The sequence below is a fragment of the Myxocyprinus asiaticus genome, chromosome 42 (assembly GCF_019703515.2).
Source record: "Myxocyprinus asiaticus isolate MX2 ecotype Aquarium Trade chromosome 42, UBuf_Myxa_2, whole genome shotgun sequence".
In the NCBI taxonomy this organism is placed as follows: domain Eukaryota; kingdom Metazoa; phylum Chordata; class Actinopteri; order Cypriniformes; family Catostomidae; genus Myxocyprinus; species Myxocyprinus asiaticus.
The window spans coordinates 16,969,302-16,995,000 of record NC_059385.1 but is presented as its reverse complement, the minus strand read 5'-3'; the positions used below and the strand labels follow the sequence as shown (position 1 = coordinate 16,995,000).

At 35.6% G+C, this 25,699-nt stretch overlaps 1 protein-coding gene across 1 annotated transcript in view; it reads left to right on the top strand.

The window, feature by feature from the left end:
* Positions 1-8,301, top strand: part of LOC127432935 (ras-related protein Rab-38-like) — a 9,155-nt gene extending 854 nt beyond the window's left edge. The window contains exons 2-3 of the mRNA XM_051684468.1: positions 5,487-5,767; positions 7,416-8,301. Of these exons, the coding sequence (XP_051540428.1) occupies positions 5,487-5,767; positions 7,416-7,568 (434 nt within the window). The 3' untranslated portion in view covers positions 7,569-8,301. The remainder of the gene's footprint in view (positions 1-5,486; positions 5,768-7,415) is intronic.
* The last annotated feature ends 17,398 nt before the right edge of the window (positions 8,302-25,699 follow it).

Below are 25,699 nucleotides of genomic sequence, written 5' to 3'. Positions count from 1 at the left end.
CTGCAGGCTGTTGGTGGTTGCTAGGCAACATTTGCAGTCATTTTACAACATCCAATCAGAATTCAGGATCGGAACTGTCCATTTCATTAATGCATTTTTATAGTGCATCTCAGTTTCGATATTAAAGTAGTCTCTTATGGTTTGATATAATTAAATACAACTGTTAGGGAATCTTGTACTGCAACAGAAATATAGTTTCCCTATCCCGAAGCCTCTACTAGTCCATGTTTATCATACGTCTCACGTGCAAGGGACGGGACGCTTTAAGATCTAATTTTCCGCGTGCCCGCATGTAAAGATCTCATGTGAGAGAGATTGAGAGATGAAACACAGGGATGACATTGTGGCGAAATCGCTGTCAACAAACCATGGGTAAATATGGGTACTTCCAGACTTCTCAGCTGCCCAAAACAACAACAAAGTCTTTGGGAGAAAGTCTACTGCTTAGGTTGAGTAACCTGCATGGGAAACATTTTGTAAGAGATTAACCTATCTAAAAAATGTAACCAGTCCTGGGTAGTAACGGATTACTTGTAATCTGGATTATGTAAAGTGATTACAAAAAGTATTTGTTATTAGATTAAATGATATTTTAAAATACACATAATCGGGGAACAATTACTTTTTTATGGATCGCATGGTTACATATTAATCAGGCAACGGTGGTAAATTGGTCATGATTTATTGATCCCCTAATTGCAATCTTTTAATTTTTTTATTATTTATTCTAAATCAGCCTACCGGTGATGTAAAAAACATGCCTTCTCAGGACATATAATAACTAAACACTGCTGATGAAACACTATGTCTACATCATATCCAGTGACTAATTATTGATCCTGCTTGAAAAAAAAAAAAAAGTAAAACCTGGAAGACAGTAGTTTAAAAAAATAAATAAATAAATAAATCCTCTTTTAAATAAGAATAATTCACATCATCTCTTTTGGCCAAAACATACATACATACATATGAGTTCAAATGTGTTTTTGTGTTCCATGACCCTTTAAGTGCCTTTTATTATTTCACTCAGTAACAGACAAATAGCGAGTACAACCCAAAAATAATATCGATTCTCATATTTGATTCATTAAGTTTTCTTAAATGCATTTAAGCAACATAATTTAAAAATAGTATAGATTATCCTACTTAAATGCACATGACGTCAAATAAACAAGAGTTAGGATATCCAAAAGTAATCCAAAAATAATCAGATTAGATTTTCTAAAAAATATACAGTAATCGAAGAGATTACGTCACTGATTGCAATTTTAGTCATGTAAATAGTAATCAGTACCAGATTACAAATCAGATGTAATTTACACAGCACTGGGTGTAACAGCCCTTAAAATGTTTCCACAGTGACCACAGTATTCAGAAAAAACCATAGTTTGTGAAGTAACTTGGGTTCCCCTTCGAACAGAGTTCATATTGTCATATTATTTATTTATATATTTATTGATGACCGTGCACTAATGCCAAATTACCATAGTTTTATTTTAGTAACAATAACTCTTAAAGGTAAATAGTAATCATGAAACCCGCATATACACCAAACTGAACTGATGCATTTTACCTAAAATGAAGCTTCATCTCATGTTGTTCCTTACCCGGGCTTTTTTCCCATCCGAGAGCCACAAGAGGAGAAATTTGGAAAAATGCTGACGCTGCTCTTTTTCCATGCAATGAAAGTGAATGGGGACTGAAAATGCCCTAACATTCTGCATAACATTTACTTTTGTCTCCCTCGGAAGAGAGTCAAATGGATTTGGAACAGCATGAGGGCGAGTAAACATAATATTTTGGTGTACTATCCCTTTAAAGGGTTTTGTTTTTCATCAGTACAGCACTGACCACATTGGGGATTGCCTGTAGTTATGTTGAACTCTCCTCCAGACTTGACTCAGTAGTCTTAAACCAGTCATAAACTCCTCGTGGTCTTTACATTGCTTTTCAGGAAGTCATATGACATACAATTTAATGAACTGAAACATGCTGAGTTCATCTTCCCTTGTTAGTGTACTAATAATGCGTCACATATTGAGCTCATTTCTCTTCTCCGAAAGCACGCACAAGTGTTCCAAGTTGTCAAGCTAAGCGTGACTATTTTAGTAATGGGCATTCCACACAGCTCCTTTATATTTCATTCACCCAGCAGCAAAAACTCTTATGCAAACCTGAAGTAAGCATTTTTAAGTGCAAAAAACGTATTTATTACTACATAAGTTTATTAAACAAATCACAGTTACCATGAACTGCATAGACCCAACAATATGCAAAACATATTAACCTGAAATTGGCCGAACAGGCAAATTGACCATTTTTTAAACGTCTTAATAACAGCAGAATTGCAATTTACCTGTCTAAGGTACAGTATATGGAATAAACCCTGGATCAAATATCGTATTAGTCTTAGCCATATTACCGAGTGATGTTAGCTTTACGAAATCTGCACACATATATGGTTAGTTGCATTTGATTATTTGCATCTAACAATATATTTCCATGCTGTCTGTAAATTATTGGGGTTGAAAGCACTGCAATACAATTAATGTTTTTAAAACATAATAATACTTAAAATTGTCCAAGTGCAACATACATAATTTTGCACTTTATAACACATGTGCAATAACTGAAAAGCGCTTATGCATTTAAAAAACCAATAAACTGTATCTTGTTTTGCGATCTATCAAGTGTGAAGAAGACTGCTGTCTGCCCCACCGAAATCAACACTCACCACATGATTCTAATTTTGAACAAATAACAGAACAAACTGGTGGGAGAAACAGCTGTCCTAGGGAAAGTTGTGCAATGCTGCCAGCCCAGAAGAGTGGCTGCATTGAGAGTCAGACAAGAGAGAACAGCAGACAGATGGAATGTGCCATTAGCAGGAGAAATCTACTGCAGTAACAAGCATATTCCATTGACTAAGAACCATTGGAGAGTTTGTTGTGGAAACTGCTCAGAATGCACAGTGTAGAAAAAATGCATCCACAGTGCATTTTTTTAAAAGTTTGTTGTATAGAGTCAAGAGTCATGCGTTCTCATGCAGGAAATTAATTATAATAATGTGATCTTAAGTTTATCATGGCACAGCCTTTTTCTTGGAGTTGCTTAAAGGGATAGTTTAACTAAAAATACAAATTCTGTCCTTTACTCAACGTCATGTTTTTCCAAACTGCATGACTTTGTTTCTTTCATGGAACACTAAAGGAGATGTTAGGCAGAATGACAGCCTCAGTCGCCATTCATTTTCATTGCATTTTTTCCATTCTGTATAAGTGAATGGTGACTTACATAGTTTACTCATTTTAACCACTAATAGTTCTAAACATAAATAACTAATATTGGCATTATATTCATTCATTTTCTGTTATAGCATAATTTCATGTACAGCTGCTTTGAAACAATGCCTGTTGTGAAAAGTGCTATACAAATAAATTTGACTTGACATTTTTGAAAAGTGCCTATTTTGTGATACAACAGAGGGTTAAAGGAACATTCCAGGTTCAATACAAGTTAAGCTTAATCGACAGCATTTGTGGCATAATGTTTATTACCGCAAAAAAAAAAAAAAAAAAACAATTTGACTCGTCCCTTCTTTTATTAAAAAAAGGCAAAAATCGAGGTAACAATGAGGCACTTACAATGGAAGTAAATGGGACCAATTTTCAGAGGGTTTAAAGGCAGAAATGTGAATCTTATAATTTTATAAAAGCACTTACTTTATTTCTTCTGTTAAAACTTGTGTATTATTGTAAAGTTGTTTAAATCGATGTTTGTGCGGGATTACAGGGTTTACTCGTTACATCGTCATGGAAACAATGTTGTAAACCTGGATATAACTTTACACATAAAAGTTTAGTAAGCAATTTTATCACACTTAAACCATGTTAAGACGTATATTGTTTATGTCTTGTGGCTATACTTTTGAAACGGTGATATTTGAAAGAATATTTCACCTAAAAATGAAAATTCTCTCATCATTTACTCGCCATCATGCCATCCCAGATGTGTATGACTTTCTTTCTTCTGCAGAACTCAAATTAAGACTTTTAGAGAAATATCTCTGCTCGGTTGGTCCATACAATACAACAGGGTCCAAAACTTTGGAGCTCCAAAAACACATAAAGGCAGCATAAAAGTAATCCATAAAACTCCAGTTGATAAATCTATCTCTTCAGAAGCGATATGCCAAAAACAATAGAAGAAGAACTCTTAGGAGAGAAGAGGGTGCTTAGGAGGGCTGTTTGAACATTTTTACAATAAGAATCACATAAAAAGTGAGTTCTGATTTACCGTTATCACCTTTCAGCCACCTGAAGCTCTCACAGTGGAGGGTACTTGTGTTAATAGGGCATAGGGATGATCACTTCAAAGTTGGACGCACCAGCATGGGAGCTGGATGCAAGGACAGTTGCTGGAGTTTATTTATATTTCTTGTATAGCCTGAGGTTTCTGGGAATGTACAGCTAGAGTAAATGTTCTTTCTTCTTTATGCTAAGTGTGTTGTGATTCAAAAAATGGTTGTAATATATTTACTCGCTTGTTTCTCATTCATCTGTATTGAACTTGCACAACGGCTCCAGCCTCGTTGTAAGCGAAGACTGCGATGTGCTGTGTGCGTAGTGGGCTAGTTATGGATTAAAGGGGTCATAACATGAGGAATCAAATTTTGATTGATCTTTTAACATAAAAGAGGTCATTGTACTATAAAAACATACTGTAAGTTTCAGAACTCAAAACATCCTCCTTACTGCAGAAAGAGCATTTGTTGAAACCAAGCTGCCAAAACGACCCGTTCTCTACTTCCTCCCCAATGTGATGTCACACTGTGGTAGACTTTGGCAGATTTGAATCATCAACAAATACTTTACCTTATCACTTCCTTAGCCCCGCCCAGAAGCGGTGAGCAGTGAGATGGTAATGAGAGATCAGGTCAGTCAAGAGCAGAGAGCCAATCATAACAGTGGGTGTTTACTGTTTAAGTCTTAAAGGAGAAGCAGCACCAAAACCGAGCGTTTCTGACAGAGGGTCAGATTGAGGGTGGAAAATGATCTTGTTTTACAAATATATGATTTTTTGTGCTAAAAATTATCCCAAGGAACGTATTAAAATAATAAAAAAGGCGTGTCTTCAGTTCGTCAAGGCACTTCATTGGGACTTTAAAGCTTCAATAGCTGTCAAATGAGTTTGATTAGGTCAGAGGAACACATTGAAAGAATATTTAGATAATTTCTAAATTACTGTTATTATTTTTCCACATACATCATTGGGATCTCTCCGACCCCAAAGATAAAAACAGTACAGTCAATCTCAAATCATGAGGGTTAAAAAAAATCTAATTTCCTTAGCCTAATCATTGTAGACTTCACTACATCTGTGCACCTTTTGTATACAAGGACCGGTAATCTGTGTTATTTGGCTTGTGTATTACATCTACAGACTATTTTTACTATTTTTCTTTCTCTCTCTGTCTGAATTGGAAGGTCAAGAGCGCTTCGGGAACATGACGCGAGTTTATTATAGAGAGGCCATGGGGGCGTTCATTGTTTTCGATGTTACCAGGCCCACAACTTTCGAGGCAGTCTCCAAATGGAAGGAGGATCTGGACTCAAAATTAATACTTTCAAATGGCCAGGGTATTGCCACAGTGCTCCTTGCCAATAAGTGTGACCAAAATAGAGACTTTCTGACAAACAACGGCCTGAAAATGGACCAGTTCTGCAAGGACAATGGATTTGTGGGCTGGTTTGAGACATCTGCTAGGGTAAGATATAATATTAACATTATTTTAGACATAGCAACACTATTAACAGGAAACATTTGTGTCCAAAATTACCTAAAATTCAACACTATACACCATGACCATTCATGAGCTCATAAACCCGTAAACATGTAATGCTTATTCAAGACTTCATGAAAATCATGTGACAGAGTGACATTTTGTGAGTATCAAAGGTCATTGGAAATTGGAATAGGATTCTTTTATAAGCAGGGGAAAAAGAATAATTAAAGTATATCATGCATATTTCACAAATAACTAGTGTTTGAATGATTGGATTAGTGTATTTTGTTTAGTTTATTTCTGTTTAGGATAATATAATGTATTTGCATTAATTCATTTAACAGTGACTTTAAGTTCCTTATAGGGAGAGTATTTACCACTATATATAATATATATATATATATATATATATATATATATATATATATATATATATATATATATACAGATATTTTGACAGAACTTGCATTGTTAGAACCTTTAGCTCTTGATTAAAGCTAGTTTTGATTGAAGCATATTCATATTTGCATCCTAATTACACCTGGCACTCACATGCAAAGGAAAAAAGAATGGACCGTTGTTACACTGAGGGTGGCCCATTAAATCCAATAGAGACATTTCAAAGGGGTTTATTTATTTATTTTAGCACCTCGCTCCATTTATCCTTAATGAAGAGTCCAAGCAGTCTTAAATTAACCTTCGTCTATTACCATTTTCATGGGTTTTAATAATTCATTACTGTTCTCAGGTCGAGTTCAATGGGAGATGAGATCAAACATAGTGTCTTTCCAAATGATCAAACCAAACAATCTGAAACCTTGTCCTTAAACACACCATAAAAAAAATCTAAATTAGAGTTTTTTGTCTTTCAATCCATGTGTCTGTTTGCTAATGTACTCCTAAATGTTGACAAAATGCACTTTTAGCAGGTAAACGCTTTTAAAATTTACAGCCTTACTCTTCTGGGAAAACGGACCAAAAATATTGATGACTCATGCTGCACTGCACAGATTTTTGTCCAATCATATGCTCTCTAGAAGGAGAAATTCCCTCCCCCTAAAACCACCTGCAACCCCACTAGCAAGTAGCAGCAGTGATCACACAGAAAATCGACATGCTGCTTCTGAATATTCATGTACCCTGAAATCGACCCCATTCTACTGAATTACTGACAAGTTCCATTCCTCATCGTACTTTTTTTGCATTAATTCAAACATTTTTTGCCCTTTTCCTTTGGTGCTACTCTGAGCATTCTCCGAGACACAGGTCGGGGTCCTGTGGAAACCAAGAATAATCACATTCATATAAACAATAGTGTGCGCGATTCAGAGTTTGCATTTTTGAAAATGTGCATTCCTCACTGTTTTACATCAATCAGAATTAAAAATACAACTCGCTTTTGGTGCCACTCTGTGGACAATTCACCCAGAAACTGGTCAAAAACACTTCCAGCTTTGGCCACTGGGGGCAGTGGTTAGAATTTTGGGAAGAACAGACTGATTTCAGCAGCAGAACTTTCGACCTCCTGTCGCCGAATTCCCAAGTGGGATCAGTCTGGCTCATCAAGCAATTTAATAAGGAAAACATTTCATGCATGTTAACACTATCTTTCTATCTCCTCAAATTTTAGGAAAACATCAACATTAATGAAGCATCCAACTTTCTAGTGAAACACATAATCGCCAGCGAGCATGACATCCTCAAATCTGTGGTTCCGGACACCATCTCTCCTCAGCTCAACTCTACTAAAGAAATGACCTGCTCTGCCTGTTTCAAACCCTGACAAAATGGGTGACAGCCTATGGAAGCAGCAGGGGTGTTCCCTTGGGCTGAAGAGGATCACATCACAATCCTTCTGATACCAGCAAGCATTATGGTCATCCGTTGATAAGCCGAAACCAACAGAGAGATGTGTCTATCCATTGGTAACAGCTTGTACAGCATTAAACTACAGGCTTTTTGGTAACACTTTACAAAAAGGTTCCATTTGTTAACATTAGGTACCATGAACTAACAATTAACAATATATTTCTAACAGCATTTATTAAGCTTTGTTACTGTTAGTTAATAAAAATACAATGGTTCATTGTTAGTTCGTGGTGCATTAACTAATGTTAACAAATGCAACTTTTGATTTAAAAAATGTATTAGTATATGTTGAAGTTAACATTAACTAAGATTAATAAATGCTTAATAAGCATTGTTCATTGTTAGTTCATGTCAACCAATGTTGTTAACTTATTTTAACAAATAGAACCTTATTGTAAAGAGTTACCGACTTTTTAGCTTGCACACAGAGTTAATGTATTTGTTTATGAAGCTGCACTTTTTGAGTCTTTTTGTGTTATTTATGGCTAACAACAGTCTGGGGAGTTCTGGACTAGCATGCTTGGCTACACTAAGTGAGAGATGACATCTTATTTCTGTTAGACAGACAGATGGCTGATGATAGTTTTAGAGGATCTAAAGGAGTATTTCATCAGTATGTACACTGTCAATAAAGTTGTTTTCTGGTAGATTGAGTTTTAATTTCCCTCAGAGTCAAATGTAAAATAACATCATGCTTTCTTAAAAAATACATTATAATTAGGAGGGATGTTGATAGGCAGACATGATAAAGGTTTGCACAAAACACACATGGTTTTTATGTCACCTCCCCTTGCACATCTTGAGCTTTATCTACCTCCATCTTTCCATTTCATCCCCTTTTCTCACTCCTCTATTACTCTCTGCATTTCACATGTCTTTACCTTCACTGTGATTCAGTGTATGACTCACTGACATTATATAAATCTCTCATGATTCCCTACATTGCCATGTGCTTTATTCAAACACTTTAATCTGTGATGATGTGTATTGATCTGATGCCTGTTCCTATCTCATCGTACCTGCTGCAAACAGAGCTTTTATTCCCTGATTTTATTTGTGTATGGTGGAGGTGTTATAAAATTATGTATGGTATTGTATAGCTGTGTTTTCGTGAGCTGTTTCTTTAAGAGCACAAACATTTTTAGTTATTGACATATGCTTTTACAAGAATTTGAATGTGACAAATGCTCACCATTGTACTTGAGAAATATGCTTTTATATATATATATATATAGTCAAATACAGTATTTGTATATTAAAAATGCATGTATGAAGTCTACATTTAGTGTAGCTGTTCAGTTTAATAATCTTACTGAATAAAATATTTGTATATTAGCATTAGTAACAGAAGTGTTATCATCACCAATTTTGTTTTAGTGCTTGTATAACAACATAAACGTGATCTCTCATGTGCAATAACTAGGGCTGTGGGAAGGCTAGACAAATTACAGCCTTGTAGTCCTTATTTTCACACCTATATTCCACTAGTGTTATCACCATGACAACTGCATGCTTCCTTTCTCTTTTTTTTTTTTTTTAGAATTTTTATTTTATTTATTTTTTTAGTATTGCTCTGTAGGCAATACTTTTTTGTTTTGATTTTTATAGTGCATGAAGATACAAGGTTCCTGTAAATGCAGTCCTCTGAAATACATCTGAACGAGAAGGCCCAAAATTCATAGAATTCACTCAGAAAACACACAGCAAATCTATAATGTGCAACAGTCTAATGTACCAGACTGTTGCACTCCATAGTTTAAAAGATTTTAGAGTGATAAGTATACTTATTTAAGGCAGAACTCCACATGAGGCAATCATTGGTGAGGACCTACATTCTGAGAACCTTTGTGTCCTATTATTGACCATATGGCTGCATCTGCTGATCCCTAAGGAATGGGATTTGACTTATCAAGTTCACCACAGGTTGCTGGTAAACACCAGACTTGCTCATAGTCATTGGAGTGCCATTATCCAGCACATAAACTGAAAAAAAAACAAAAAAAAACCGTTAACTTAAAAATATGCTTCAGGTGATAACATCTAAATTAACTGGTGTGATTCAAGTGAAAAATATTATTTAACATCACTGAATGAACCTGACTACTTCGGTTACACCAAGAAGACTAATTTAAAAAAAAAAAGAAGCTCCTTAAAGGAATAGTTCACCCAAAAATGAACATTCTCATCATATACTCACCCTCATGCCATCCCAGATGTGTATGACTTTATTTCTTCTGCTGAACTCAAATGAAGATTTTTAGAAGAATTTCTCAACTCTTTTGGCACATATGATGCAAGTGAATGGGTGGCAAAATTGTGAAGCTCCAAAAATCACATAAGTCAGCATAAAAGTCGTCCATATGACTACAGTGGTTAAATCAATGTCTCCACAAGCAAAATTATAGGTGTGGGTGAGAAACAGATCAATATTCAAGTCCTTTTTACTATAAATTCTCCTCCCTGCTTAGCCAGTCTCCACATTAACTTTCACTTTTTCTTTTTGTGTTTTTGGTGATACACATTCCTTATGCATATCACCCCCTACTGGGCAGGGAGAAGAATTTCTAGCAAAAAAGGACTTAAATATTGATCTGTTTCTCACCCACACCTATCATATCTCTTCTGAAGGTATGGATTAAAACACCTTCACTTACATTGTATGAGCTGAAATATTCTTCTAAAAATATTTGTTTGTGCTCTGCAGTAGAAATTAAGTCATACACATCTGGGATGGTATGATTATGAGTAAATGATGAGAGAATTTTCATCTTTGGGTGAACTATCCCTTTAAGGTAGCAATTGCAGGTTACCATTTTTTACAGTTTTGGAACTTGAAGGAATAATTGGCAGAAATCAATATAATAACAATACAGAGGGACTGACTTTAATGCTAAATAATGTAATGACATTTGGTTACGCGATGCGCAAGAACCAATGAGGTTTGATGTTATCGATGTCGCCCCCATACTGGAGTCGTTGTTCACAATGTTTATTAATTATTTGATTTGATTTGAGAGTAAAACAAAATGTTCTGTTCATCATACAAATTGATTATATGTCTTCAGAAGACTTGGAATATGACACATGAACAACTTTTATGACACTTTTGGATGCTTTATTAAGCATTAATGTGAGACCCAATGAACTGCGTTGTATTGAATTCAGCCAACAGGACTGGATGAAATTATAAAATTTTCTCGTTTTGTGTTCCATAGAAGAAAGAAATTAATTCGGTTTGGAACAACATAAAGGTGAGTAAATGATGACAGAATTTATTTTTAGGTGAAATAATAATTTAAAAAGAATAATAATTTTTTTACTAAATTTTTTTGTAGTAATGTAATGGCATATTATTTTATTTTATTTTAATTATGTATAAATGTAAATGTGTATGCACACACACTACATTACTAATGCTATGGCAATGTAAAAGTTTTTTTTACCTTGTCAATAATAATACTTGAGTCACATTTGAAAGAGAGGGAGAGAAAGAGAGTGGAAGAGTGAATGGAAAAATAAGGTATTATTCACAAGGACTCTTTAAACTAGACTGAGAAATTTTAAATGTCATTCTTTTTAAAGTCCTTCAAGCCTCTTTTATTTATTTTGGCCTGTTAGTGACGATTATGCAAAAAAATTATGACAAACTCTTGAAAAATGAATTTTGGGAACAAGGTCATTCTAACTTTGCTGAACACATTTGTAAAATCCAATTCAGTGGGATGAACTAGTTAAGCAACAAGACCCAATTCAACATAGCAATTTAAATTAATTTATGCAAATGAACTAGCTTGGGAGGCAGACTGCTCGTTACGAGAAAAACATCCTCAAAGTCTCAGATTCCAGCAGATGAGCGAGTGAGCAAGCTTGTGGGTGAGGAAATGAGTGAATATGACAGAGAAAGTGAGAGAGTGAGGGTGTTACTCCTCCCTAACTGTGACAGATACCAGCTGCATCAGTAGAAGCCGATTCCTCCTCAGCATTTCATCAAAAACAGTCTAATTAAGCAGTCTAATTCATTTTCTGAAACATCTCGTGCCTTTGTCACTTTCTGCAACCCTCACAGATACGCAGATATAAAGATGAAAGCATTAAATAGAGTGGAAAGGTGAGATAAAAAGGTGGTCTGATTTTGTTCATCACGCCGACTTCGCCAAAAGGACATTTTAAAAAGATGCTTACTGACATAATTGCCATTTTGGTGGTGCCATTAAAATGTGGCGTTGATGGGGGAGTGGACATTTTCATGGCTACCTATGTTTATTAAAAGCTCTGTATGATTCTGTTGAGCTATCTGAACACTTCACATTAGCTTTGCCGGAGAGAGCATTCCACACACAGACACCCACACAGCGTGACACACAGAGACACAGCCACAGAGTCTTTTTCTAATATAGACCAACATGCACTCACACACACATACTGTACACACCAAAATGTTTAGGCAGAGATAAGCACATAAACACATCCACCTACTCACATACTTTGCATTGTTAAGAGGTAGAGATGGGAATCTTTCCCTCTGTCTTTCTCTCTTTTTCCTTCTTTTCCTCTTACAAAAAAAAAAAAAAAGGACAGTGGCAGTACTGATGGTACTCACATGGAAATACCATCCTCCATCATTCTGGATGATTACCATCATGCTCCACACTTACAAAAAAGTACTGTATTTTTTGGACATGTACCATGGTAGTAGCTTGGTATTCTAGGAGATACATTGGACTACCATGTAAATACCAGCTACCTTGAAACTGAAACTTCTCAAGCTACAATCTACTACTGCACTACAAGCTACCAACAAAAGTAGCAAACTAAATTGAAGCTATTTAAAGAAGAAATTATTTGTAGTTATAGCACTATGGTATGATGTTATAGAATTCTACATTCAGAAGTCCTGAATAATTCAATAATTTCAGCTGAGAGTTATACATTTAATTAGGGTAATGTTCCCTTACGAAAATTAACCGTGGTTGTACTACACGAACCATAGTTTAATTATGGTATTTGTAGTAAATCTATAGTTACCACAGAATTAACCATGGTAACTACAGTCATGGTTACTACAATATTACTATAGTAAAACAATGGTTTCTGCAAAGTTACTATAATATTAATTTCACGAGTTCACTGGTTCATACAGACCTGGAGCACACTATGGTAAATGTATTTGGTGTGCAGTCCATGGAGGGTTTTGAGCACAGCAATCTCCCTAACCCCCCATCTGACTAAAGCAAGACATAGAAAGACAATTTTGAAAATAATTGGTATAGGTGTTATGAAATATAAGGTGGAGGGATGTCGGAACAATCGTCACCAGTGCGAGGGAAGCAGGTCCAAACAGTCCAAAAGAAACAACTATCTAAAATGAATCTGAATTCACAACACTAAATATAAGATCATTGTCTGAAATAACTGTCTGAAAGAACCAATTCACTTAAAGGAATAGTTCATCCAAAAATAAAAATTCTCTCATCATTTACTCACTCTCATGCCATCCCAGATGTGTATGACTTTCTTACTTCAGCAGAACACAAATGAAGATTTTAGAAGAATATTTCAGTTCTTTAGGTCCATACAATGCAAGTGAATGGGTGCTAACATTTTGAAACTCCAAATATCCCACAAGTCAGCATAAAAGTAATCCATACAACTTCAGTGGTTAAAGCAATGTCTCCAGAAGTGATATGATAGGCACAGTAACAGTTTTAACGACCACGCAAACCACACAATTGCATGGGGCTCCGGACGTCAGGGGCCCCCTGGCCCGAGTAGGAAAGCTCTGCAAAAACCGCTTGAGGAGTGACATGTTGTTCTTGGTACGCATGCGAATACGCTGTTGTCTGCGGTCTCAGAGCGGTTCACGAAGCCGCCGGGTTTGGGTCAGTAGGACTTTGGGTTCGGGTTTGTAATTTATGAAAAAAATATACAGGCTATCCGAACTTGTTTCGCCCACATGCGCTCACTCACACAGATACGCACAAACGGATGAGGGGCCGTTCACACTGAACGTATTTTTGCATGCTTCTACTCTGTTTTTCCATTGTTTTTCTGTGTAAACACGCGCTTAACGAACGTCCTTGACTGCTGTACCGCGTCTCGCTGTTTCTTCAGTGTCTCATGTAGGACCGGCACATTTTTAGACATTTTTAGTCAAGTTAAAAATAACTTTAGATTTCAAAAACGCATGTCGAGACACCTGCGTTCTGTTTCAGTCGTTGTGCTGCATCTAGACTGTTTTTAGCACAGGTGTCACAAAGATTTAAAGTTCTGAACAAGTTCAGGCTGCAAAGAGGGGACTGTTACAATTTTTAACATTAATCCAGATTATTCTGCACCAAGCAAAGTTTCAGCGCTTGATAAATGGCAATGTTGTTTTTTTGTTTTTTTGTCGTTGTTATTTTTTATGCTCTAGTGTGCTGAAGGGCCACCGTGGCTTGTACGTTTACTGTTACAATATTGTAATGAATGTTGCCAAAGATGCTAACATAAAATACAGCCTTTTGCAACACGGTGAACAATACACTGCAGCATCAGAATATAAGCTCCTGGTGAAAATAAATTAAATAAGACAGAAATATATTACTGTTGTATACAACAAATCCTCAAAGTAATTATAGTAATACTGTATCAAATTATAATGACAAACTGGACAACAATAAATAATTGTTGGGATATAATATTAAAATATACTGTAACAACTGAATTTCAAAATGTTACCGGGGGAAGCAGCAGGTTTTGCACACCCTGTTCACACACACACACACAAAGTGATTTGTAAACATATATGTAGGTAAATATTGCTTTTTTTATCACTCTATTGTGGAAAAACTGGAAAACATGCATTAATTATCTTTAACTAGATTTGTATTTCATTAAACATTTTGAATGTAGTTGGCTACAACGGCTGATAGGAAGAATTAAAAATTGTGATTTAAAATAAATGTTGTCATTTCTTTAGCAAAATTTTTCAAAATGGGGCCCCGGGTTGGTTGGTTGCTTGGGGCCTCAGAAATCGTAAACACGCCCCTGGATAGGCATGTGTGAGAAAAATATTTACGTCCATTTTTACTATAAATTCTCCTACCTGTTCAGTCAGTCTCCACTTTAACTTTCACATTCTTCTTCTTGTGTTTTTGGTGATTTACATTCTTCATTGCATACGCCTCCCACTGGTCAGGAAGAAGAATTTCTAACAAAAATGGATATTGATTTGTTTCTCACCCACACCTGTCATATCGCTTCTGTAAACATGGATTTAACCACTGGAGTCATATGGATTACTTTTATGCTGCCTTTACGTGACTTTTGAAGCATCACAATTCTGGCACCCATTCACTTGTATTATATGGACCTAAAGAACTGAAATATTCTTCTAAAAGTCTTATTTTGTATTCTGCAGAAAAAAGAAAGTTATACACATCTGGAATGGCATGAGGGTGAGTAAATAATGAGATAATTTTCATTTTTGGGTGAACTATTCCTTTAAATGATTTTTCCAACACTACATTTGTTTGATTTCTCCTTCGCTCTATTGCTATGTTCACAATAAAGTTTGAGAAATTTAGAATTTCGTGGCGCTACAGTGCTACTCGTTGGATAATGTAGCTTTAACCTGGAAAAGTTACACTATTCTGAAAATGTCACTTCTTTCAGTTAACTGCTCCCCAACACTGGTACCACACTGTAAAAAATAAAATAGAAAGAAATCTGTTGTTTTTCAAGAAAAGAAAAAAAAAACTGGCAGCTGTGGTTGCCAGAATAATTATGTAAAAAATACAGTAAAAATGTAAACAAATTTACAGAACAACCTGTACATTTTACAGTTTAAAACTGTTGTTTTTACGGTATATTTTATGGTGCAGTACCATTGTTTATGTTGTTATATAATAAACTTAATATATTAACCTTCTGAAACTGTAAAAATCTGCTTTTCACTTTATAATGTATTATTAATCACCCTAGTAATTACAGAAGAGCACATGATGACATGAAGTTCATCAATAGTGGCTCTTCCAGGAGCAATGACCAATAAACATGATCAAGAAACAGACAGTGCTCAGAGTCACTCACAAAAACACTAAACACCATCAGGGGAACACATGTAAAATTTAAATAATGCAATAAACATTAACTAAATTACATTCAATATAAAACAGAACACCCCAATGTACGTAACTGAAGAAACATAACTATTCCCATAAAATATAATGAAATATAATGGGTCACACAGGGAATTCTGGGAACGCCTGATTACTGTTTTTACCATAATTTTAACAATAATTTACCATAAAAAGTACATGTTCACTTGTGAAACATAATATAAATTTTAATTGTTAATTATACAGGAAAATCATAATTTTTACATTTTAAAAATGTAATTTTTACAACATTTTACCATAAAACTACATGTATTGTCTTTTTATATATATTACAAATGTATATTTTATGGTAACTACTTGTTAACCAATTTACGTATTTTCTTTTTTTTTTTACTCTAGCATTTTTACAGAGCACCACAGTACTTTTTTGTGTAAGGGCAAGGCACATCAAAGATAACTATGGTACTACTGTGATACATGCAAGTTTTGTGATAAAATGTAAAAATATGTTTGAAAACATACCGACAAGAAGTCTCACGTATAAAAATGACAATATGTTCGTGGGCACTTTCTAAAATTTGTTTATCACTTCCTGAAGTACGTCTATATTTGCAGTGCCATCCGTCTGGTAGTTAGTGCATGCAATTCAACACTTTAGCAGACACACAGTGAGAGAAAAAAGCATAGTGTGACAGATACATAGAGAGAGAGAGAGAGAGAGAGAGAGAGAGAGAGAGAGAGAGTATGAGGAGATAAAAAAAGAACAGAAAAAGAACAAATGTGCAAGCCGTAGAGTAACTCCAACACTGTCGTTTATCTCATGTCCTGGGCTTGTCAGTCACACCAAATGTTAGAAAGTGGTCAGTTTCACAGGAGGTTTTCCAAACAGAAAGACTTTGTGAGAAATTTTACATGTGAGGCTAAACAAAATGTGACATTGGGTATATTCAGAATGGCATTATGCCACAGTACTTGAACTATTTTTGCAATGTGCAGTATGTATACTATGCCCTGCATGCATAGATAAATACAGTTGTGTATGTACAGTCAGTATCTAGCCTGCTCAGTGCATCCACGTGAGAGCTAACAAACTCATTGACTATTTATACACAGACACTAATTGCAATTTAAAAAGCCACAGGTGTGGGAAATTAACCTTTAACTGCCATTTAAACCTGTGTGTGTCACCTTGTGTGTCTGTAACAAGGCCAAACATTCAAGGATATGTAAACTGTTGATCAGGGCCATTTGGGTGATTTCTGTTATCATTATGATTTAAAAAGGAGCCAAACATCTATGTGATAATAAATGGCTTCATATGATCACTATCCTTAAATAAAAGATCAATCATATTTTCAAAATCAACGCCAGAATTTCACAGTTTCTGCCAGGGTATGCAAACTTTTGAGCACAACTGTATGAAAGCATTATTGTTGAGATAAATGGTTGCTTGGATTTTACTCATCCCACCAAGTTCGCCTAAAAGACATTTTTCAGATTAAACAAGATGCTTACTGACATAATTACCATTTTGAGTCAAATACATAGATGAACTTCTACATTTGCTTAAATGTTCATATTACAACCAGAGCACACTGTATAGAATACTGTTTCCCATAATGTAGACTATATTAAACTGACCTTCCAATATCATATTTATATTTTTAACACTTGCCTCTTTGATTGGATTGCCAAAAGGTAAGCCATTGTTACACAAATTGCATTCAAAATGCAAAATAATTAAATAATTAATTTCTATGATGATAGCTTGACATAACTTGCTGAACTAAATATGCAATGGTGATCAGACAACAGTGTAGCTGCATACTTTTATGGTATAGACAATAATCAGTATACACTTTGCAGAATGCAGTAAGCAAGCAAAGCCAATCTGATATCTGATCATTTGATTAATGTTTGCATTCTCTCTTGTAAAAGCCTAGTGAGGTCAAATCATAGCAGACACATAAGCTCATTAACTCCTAGTCAAATGCTTTGTTCTGTAAACCTCAAGACTCTTGATGCATGACACTATCTAAAGATATGAGACCATTAAAGACTTATGGTGTTTAAAAATGCCAAATATTGCCCATTATAGTGTCCATTCCCTTCCTTTCTCACACGATTCCTTCCTCATGTCTGTAGCTGTAGAGTTAATCACTTTGACTGGTTTTAGAAAGAAGAATCACTGACCTAGTTAGTGGGTGGATGCGATTAGCACTAACTGCTCAAAAATGCTTCCTTTAAGAGATTTATTCATTACATCCACTAGTCAGAGATACCTATGGCAAGCAATTATTGGGATTTTTAACAGCATTTTGGAAACTAACGTTATGTGATTATCTTATCAAATTCAGAGTACTAGCATATTGCTGGGTGTGGTGAAGGTGATCGTGATTCTTTGATTGTTTGGGAATATGACATGGTGCGGTTTTTCTGAATGAGATCTAACAGTAAAGTGGCAGTGTTATGCAAGAAGAACTGAAAATGTTATTTCAAAGATTATAAATGCTTTGTTAGTTTGACAAAAAGACAGGCTTTGTTTTGAAATGATGCATTCATATTATGCATATTAATATAAAAGACTCATGGGATGGAAAAGTGAAATTGAGGATGAAGGGGGAAAACCTGTAAAATGATTACCAATTAAAACCATATTTAATGTCAGGTTGTGGTAATGGAAAACTTACAAAAAGCAAATAGTTTAATGTTTTATTCAGTATACTGAAACATATATGATAGGGGCATGAAAATGTACTGCAACAGCAATGATCCAGCTCTGAATTAGATCATAAATCACATTTGATTTCATGCAAAAATATATTTGCAAATACAACAAAAAGGGTTTGCAAAACCCTGCTTTATTATGTGCTATCCTCCTCAAACTACAGGTCTGCCATTTTCTTTATGCAAGATTAGAGCACACCACCTTTCATCAATTGGAAATAGGCCACCAAGTGGACTCTCAACAGCCTGGAGAGAATCAAGAGCAACTTGTGCTGAATAAAGAATATGGAATCATCTTAAATAAGGTACAGTATGCCTGAAAAACCCCATCAGAGCCCAGAGAGCTCACATCTGTCCAATAAGGAGTGCCTTCTTAAGTTTTTACAACTATCAGTTCCAGTGTGACAGCTATAATTAACAGCTCATTATCAAGTGGATTTGTTCCAAGTAGTTTTAAATATGCAATTCTACATCCTTTGTTAAAAAAAAAAAACCTTTTTTGGATCCGGCAATACACAACAATTACAGACCAATCTCCAAACTGCCTTTTATTTCCAAGATTTTGGAGAGGGTTGTTTATCCGCAGCTGTACTCCTATCTCGATACATTTAGGTACATTTCAGTCTGGTTTCAAACCCTTGCACAGCACTGAATCTGCATTGTTGAAGGTCACTAATGATATTTTACCCTCCATGGTTTCAGGTTCACCTGTCGTCTTAGTTTTATTAGATCTTAGTGCCGCGTTCGACACTATCGACCATAATATTCTTCTCAGTCATCTAGAATGTATGGTTGGCATCCAGGGTATGGCCCTCCAGTGGTTTTCCTCCTATCTAAAAGAAAGGATGTTCTCTGTAAATGTAGGTAATGTTTCTTCTACGTCAGGTCAATTACAGTGTGGTGTCCCTCAAGGGTCAATTTTAGGATCCTTGTTATTTCCCCTGTATATGCTTCCTAAATCCGCTACTGCTGATGAGTCACAATTTTATTGCCTAGTGAGTGAAGACAATAATTGTTCATCTGAGCACGGCCTAAATTGATTCAGAGATATTAAACATTGGCTGGCAAACAATTTTTTACAATTAAATTAAAGCAAAACTGAAGTTCAGATTTTAGGTTCCTCCATGTCCTCCTTACCTGGCCTGGTTGCCCAGTTAGGTCCCCTGTCGTCCAATGTACAAGATCCTGTAAGGAGTCTTGGAGTGATTTTAGACTCCTCATTACTTTTCAATAAGCAGATCAGTGCTGTTGTCAGGGGTAGCTTTTTCCACCTGAGATCTATCACTAAAATAAAACATTTTCTTTCCAATTAAGACTTGGAAATTGTGATCCACTCACTTATTACATCAAGGTAAGACTATTGTAACTCATTGTACATTGGTCTTCCTCAAACTGCAATATTCTGCCTACAGCTAGTTTAAAATGCGGCAGATAGACTTTTAACAGGGTCAAGAAAGAGGGATCACATTTCCCAGGTTTTAGCATCTCTACACTGGCTTCCTGTGAAATTCAGGGTCGATTTTAAAATTTGGATTTTTGTCTACAAGGCACTATCCGGTCTCGCGCCCCAATATATCAGTAACCTTCTACACCCTTATTCCCCCACCAGAGCACTTCTATTGAGGGTTACTCGTTGCCGCTATAGATCTATGGGTGGCCGTGCCTTTCCTGTGATAGGTCCTAATCTATGGAATAGTCTCCCTTTCCATGTGAGGTCAGCTTCATCATTTGCCATTTTTAAATCTTCTTCAAAAACATATTTTTATTCTGTAGCTTTTGAATAGATCATCGAATAGTTTGAAATACATGATTATGTATTTAAATGTTTTTATTTATTTTATTATGTTTTATATTTAACTTTAAATCAATCTGTTTTTATATCACTCTGTCATTTTGTTTGTTTGATCTGTAAAGCACTTTGGGTCAACTTCTGTTGTTTTTAAATGTGCTTTATAAATAAATGTTGACTTGACTTTGTGCGATTAACAATTTATTTCGGTATTGTGTTTAGCTTTGCACAATAAACCATTTTGGTACTGTGTTTACCTTTGTGCAACAAACAATTTCGTTATTGTTAAACTTTGTGTGATAAACAATTTAGAACACATAGATAGTGTCATGGCTGGAGATAATGCCCTTTATTGGCCAGTCTAGTGACTCACTGGCTCCAGTGAGTTCATTCCTGTCTGCCTTGGCCTCTTCAGCCACTCCTCTATGACACCAGACATAGTAAGTAGGGGTGACATTTTGTCCCCGTTTTTATGGTTATGTTGCAGCTTTACGAGGACCACACAGCTATAATGTGCAATGTTTAACACTGTTTAGGGCGCAGAGGGATCATAACAGCTAAAATATCTTCAGAATCTTTTCCCAAGTCTGCATCCAAACAATTATGAGAGAAACAAGAACTTTCTACAGCTCAGGTCATACTTCAGTGAATTTTTTATAGTAAGCATAGGTGGAGTAATCAGCCCTTTTCTGTAATTAGAAAGAACGCTCATATCTATACGAGTGCAATAGGGAGAGAATGAGAGAGGATCCAATGTGTCCCGTTCTGTTTGGCACTCTTGGGCCTTGCCCTCCAGACATGTCTAATAGGAAGAGTTTAATTAAAGTAGAGGGAGAATGAACCTGGACGCCTCTAAGATAAATGAGCTGCAGAAGGTTGATTGAATATTTAGCAGTGATGAAGGTAAGCGCCGACTGAAAAAGTTTGGCTTTCAAATCGTTTAGAACAGGGGTCGGCAACCTTTTTGACATGGAGTGACATTTTTACATTTCCTTGTTAATGGCTATGCAATTACTTTTTAATTTTTAAGGGTACTCTAACAAATACTCTTCAGGGCCACTGTATTAATATTTTATTGCCTAAGTGTGTGAATTTAATAATCAAATAAGCAGAAATACAAATGGCTGCATTACTTTCAGCCTGATCTCATGAACATTATGTGACACTAGCAAAACAAAATAGTCTTATTATATGTTTCGCTGCAGTTTCCCAGTTAGATGTCCAGCAGGGGGCACCAAAAACGAGTGAAATGGTGTCGTAATCAGAAAAGGTTTTTCAGGTGAATATTATATGGAGGTTTTAATATGTAAAATGTACCTCCCTAACCTAAAACTTTAACCTAAACCTAACCAATAGTGTCCTAAAAGCAAATGAGAGGTAAACAAAACAGACATCTCTACCCTTAACCAGCACATAAACCTAACCGATAGTGTCCAAAAACAAATGAGAGGTAAACAAGACAGACATCATTACTTGAAACCAACACCTAAACCTAACCAATAATGTCCAAAAACAAAATGTGAAATAAAAAGCAAATTTTCCAAAGCAACCACGTCATTTTGTGTCACGTCTATGACACTTTTGCCTAACGTGTCAGCTTCCATGTTTGGCTGGGCACGAACTGCGTACTTACAAGTTCAAAGTCCAACGCTCTATGAGGTGAGCTACCGTGCAAGCTAATCATCTTGGAATAAGTGTGTAAATGTTGGCGGGTCTGTAATACAAGAATTAAAATGTATTTATTTTTCAAATTATGAGTTATAGTAAAAGTGTTTTGATATCATAAAATAGCAGTGTGTGAGTAATAAGAAGAAAAGTAAATGTTAATAAATTCATAATCAGTTCATGTTCATTTAACCTGGAAACTGTGATGAAACGTAGAACGTAGCAGTGAAAGTCAGTTTGCAAAAATGTAGTTATGATAACGTTCATTCTATGAGACTAGGTTGATTACTTTTTCATTTCCAAAGTGGAAAAAACACCATAATGTGGAGGTGTAACAAAGACCTTTAGATAAGGAAGGGATTACGTGTTAATAAATGTGGTGAGTACTACTAATCTTTGCAACAGTCTGCCTGGAAAATTACTCAGTCGATACCTGCCAGACTCATATTAACACATCTCTCGCTCTCTTATATAAGAAATGTGTTAAAATGAGCTTAAGTAGATTAGATGTTATTGTGCTGTGCTGCAGGGGCAGTGCCAGGATTTTTATTGTCTGACCGGGGGGGTCTGGGGGGGCCAGGCTTCTGTCCTGCTGAACTGGTCCATATATTAAAATCCCCTCTTACAGAGCTGCAGGTCAGCCTGCCCTGTCAATAGGGTCTTGTCTGCGATAATAGCTGAAAAAATATTCTAAAGCAAAATCAATACAAAGTGTGGTGTCAACACTTAAGATGACTTCACTGGCATCAATACAACAGCAACCAGACATAACCGCATCACTTTGATCATAGTGTGTGTGTACATGTGTCTGGCCTCATTCTGCCATGGATCCTGACAACCTGGAGGCAGAGACAAGAAAGGACATGCCATGATTAGGTGCACTTCTGAGGCAAACCACACGCGCAAGCACACACATATGCAACTCTCACCGGTTTCTAACAAAAATGACAGCTTGACGTTGCACCTGGGTTCGATTCATCTGGATCAGGTCCCAGACAAGCGTGAAGAAGAGAGAAGAAAGAGAAAGATGGAGTTCACAAACCTCCTAGTAACCTGTGAGGCGAAACTCTGCAGTTTTCACGTGAAGCTCACCGATCATGTACAGTGCGCAGATGATTTTTCAATCAATTCACACACCGGCCACACACACATTCACACTCTCATCCTCGAGGTACTTCAGACTGTTTGATGAGATTTAGTTGCCATGGAGACAGCTGAAAGTGACTGATTGGCCAGCACCTGAAAAGTGCTCACCGAAACTTCTAGATCAACCCGTTATTTTTAAAGGCCCCGTGGGAAATCTCAGCATGAAGGGCGCGAATCTAAGAGAAAGTTTGCTATATCTACGGTGTAACACACTCAAGGTCATTGCGAACATACTGGCACAATTAAAGGCAGATCTCCCATTAGACGAAATATTGCGTACATTTGCACTAAGTGACGTTGGCATGATTTTAAAACTTCAAGGATGGATATCTGTCCATCAGATGAAATCTATCCACACCAGCTGTTTCTGCTTTTAAAAAATAAGCAGATCAGAGAAAGAGAGACAATTAATATCTCTCCTCAGTGAAGTGGCAAGGACACTCTTAATAGTGTCTCACTTTTAATTCAAACCCTTTTCTCTCGACACAACAGAGTTATTCATTTCTCAATGATATAGGAATCAAAGTTTATGATATTATATATTCCATATTTAACAGAATATTTTCATCTCATAGTTCCTGTAGCTCAGCCTAGAGCACTAGCAATGCAAAGGTCATGGGTTCAATTCCCCCCCCCCAACACAAGATGCTGACCTGGGCAACTGCCCATGTCCCCCATGCTTAAATCCGCCACTGCTCTGGATAAACCTGACTGCCATATGCATAAATGTACTATAGAAGGGGGAAAAAAATCCACCAACAAAGTCTTCTTTTTTATATACATTATAAAAATGCTACTATGCTTTTAAGCTCTTCTAAAATAGCACTGTAGATATAAACACTTAAATCAGTCTTGCAAACTCCTAGGAGTATCAATGCATTCATTCAAATGCTGGTTGACAGGGATTTAATAAAGTACAGCATCGCCCTCAAGTGGACGTTTACCAAATCATGCCTCAGCATCTCGGCCCCAATTTAAAGTATTAAATTAATCAATAGACAGTCGAATATCTCAAAATAATACTAAAATTCATTAAAAAAATTTTATATATTTAAATGTTATCAAACTAAGCCGTCAATTCAGGGCCAAAAGAATAGAAAGCCACAATAAGAAAACTGCAACAAAAAAGTAAAACATTTTACATTAGAAAAAGCTATTAATGTTATGATTTTAAGAAAGATTTTGCAAACATACTGTAATATTTTCAATGAATAATAACTTAAGACTTTGTTTTCAAGCACTTTTGTAGTTTTCTAATGGAAAAGCTCGCTCAAGTTGTGTGTGGAACTCCATTTCCAACCTGATCTCATTAATATCCGTAGCTATTTGTTAATAATGTATATGTTAATATTTGTAACATATGTACATGTTTGTACGTTTGGATAGACATTAAAACGTACAACATTGATGTTTGAATGCATCTAAAACGTAAACATTTTTACCTTTTTAGAAAGGTAAAATATTGACAAATCCATTACAACTATATTTGAATACACTAATCGATTATAAATATACTGGTACATTTTTACTGTTTTATAGATAATTTAGATCCCTTAACCCTACCCCAACCTCTAAACATAACCACCTTGTACCAAACATGTAACAAGTAGATTAATGTAGCAGTAATTTTTGTTACAACATATTAATATATATATATATATATATATATATATATATATATATATATATATATATATATATATATACAGTACTGTGCAAAAGTCTTATTGCACATAAGATGCTTCACAAAACATTTGTCTTAAGATGGTTATTTATATCTTCAAGCTTCTCCTTGAACTAGACCAAATCAAATTATATATGGCGTCATGGCACATGTAAAACTTTTTGCTATATAGGGGAAACACTGTTTGAAAAAGATGCCAAATATCTTCGTTCAACCTGTATGAGTGGTGCTTTCATTTTGTGAATTAACAGGATGTGCAAAAACTACAGTAGGGCCTACAACTTCAATCACTTTTTTTTTTTTTTTTTTTTGCAACCCATTTCAATATTAGATATCAGATATATATTCTCCAGCTATTACAGCTATTAGTTCTTTCAAAGTGGGACCTTTATTTTGAAAAATTATGTCACCGTCTCATTATCAACACATGCACCAATGCAGAGTGAAATCACAGGACAGCGCTGGTTACAGCTACATATACTCCATAATGGCACTGTCATATCTCACTCAAACATATACGTCGCAGTATACGGCATGTCGCAAACAGTCACTCTTGAGAACCAATGAGTATTGAGGTCACTGCCAGAACCGCTGGATGTAATGCTTAAGGAGGCAATTTTTGAATTTGGGTTGACGGTTACAGCAGGTGCGTCGACGCTATGGCTGATGGAGATTGTTGAATAAAAGTCTTGAATTTGTGTCTTTTCTTCACAGAAAGCAGTCTAAAGATTTTGATTATAGTTAACAAATGTATGGATTAATTTTATTATTGTTTTATTGTGCTTTTTGTGGTTTATTTAGTTTTTTTTGGCATATTCTAAAACCTCCTTTTGTGTCCCATGGCAAACAAAAATAAAATTAAATGCTTAATAAATGCTTTTTTATATAAAGAGTTTTTATTCATTTTAAAGTCTTGGTTAAAGTGATATAATCCT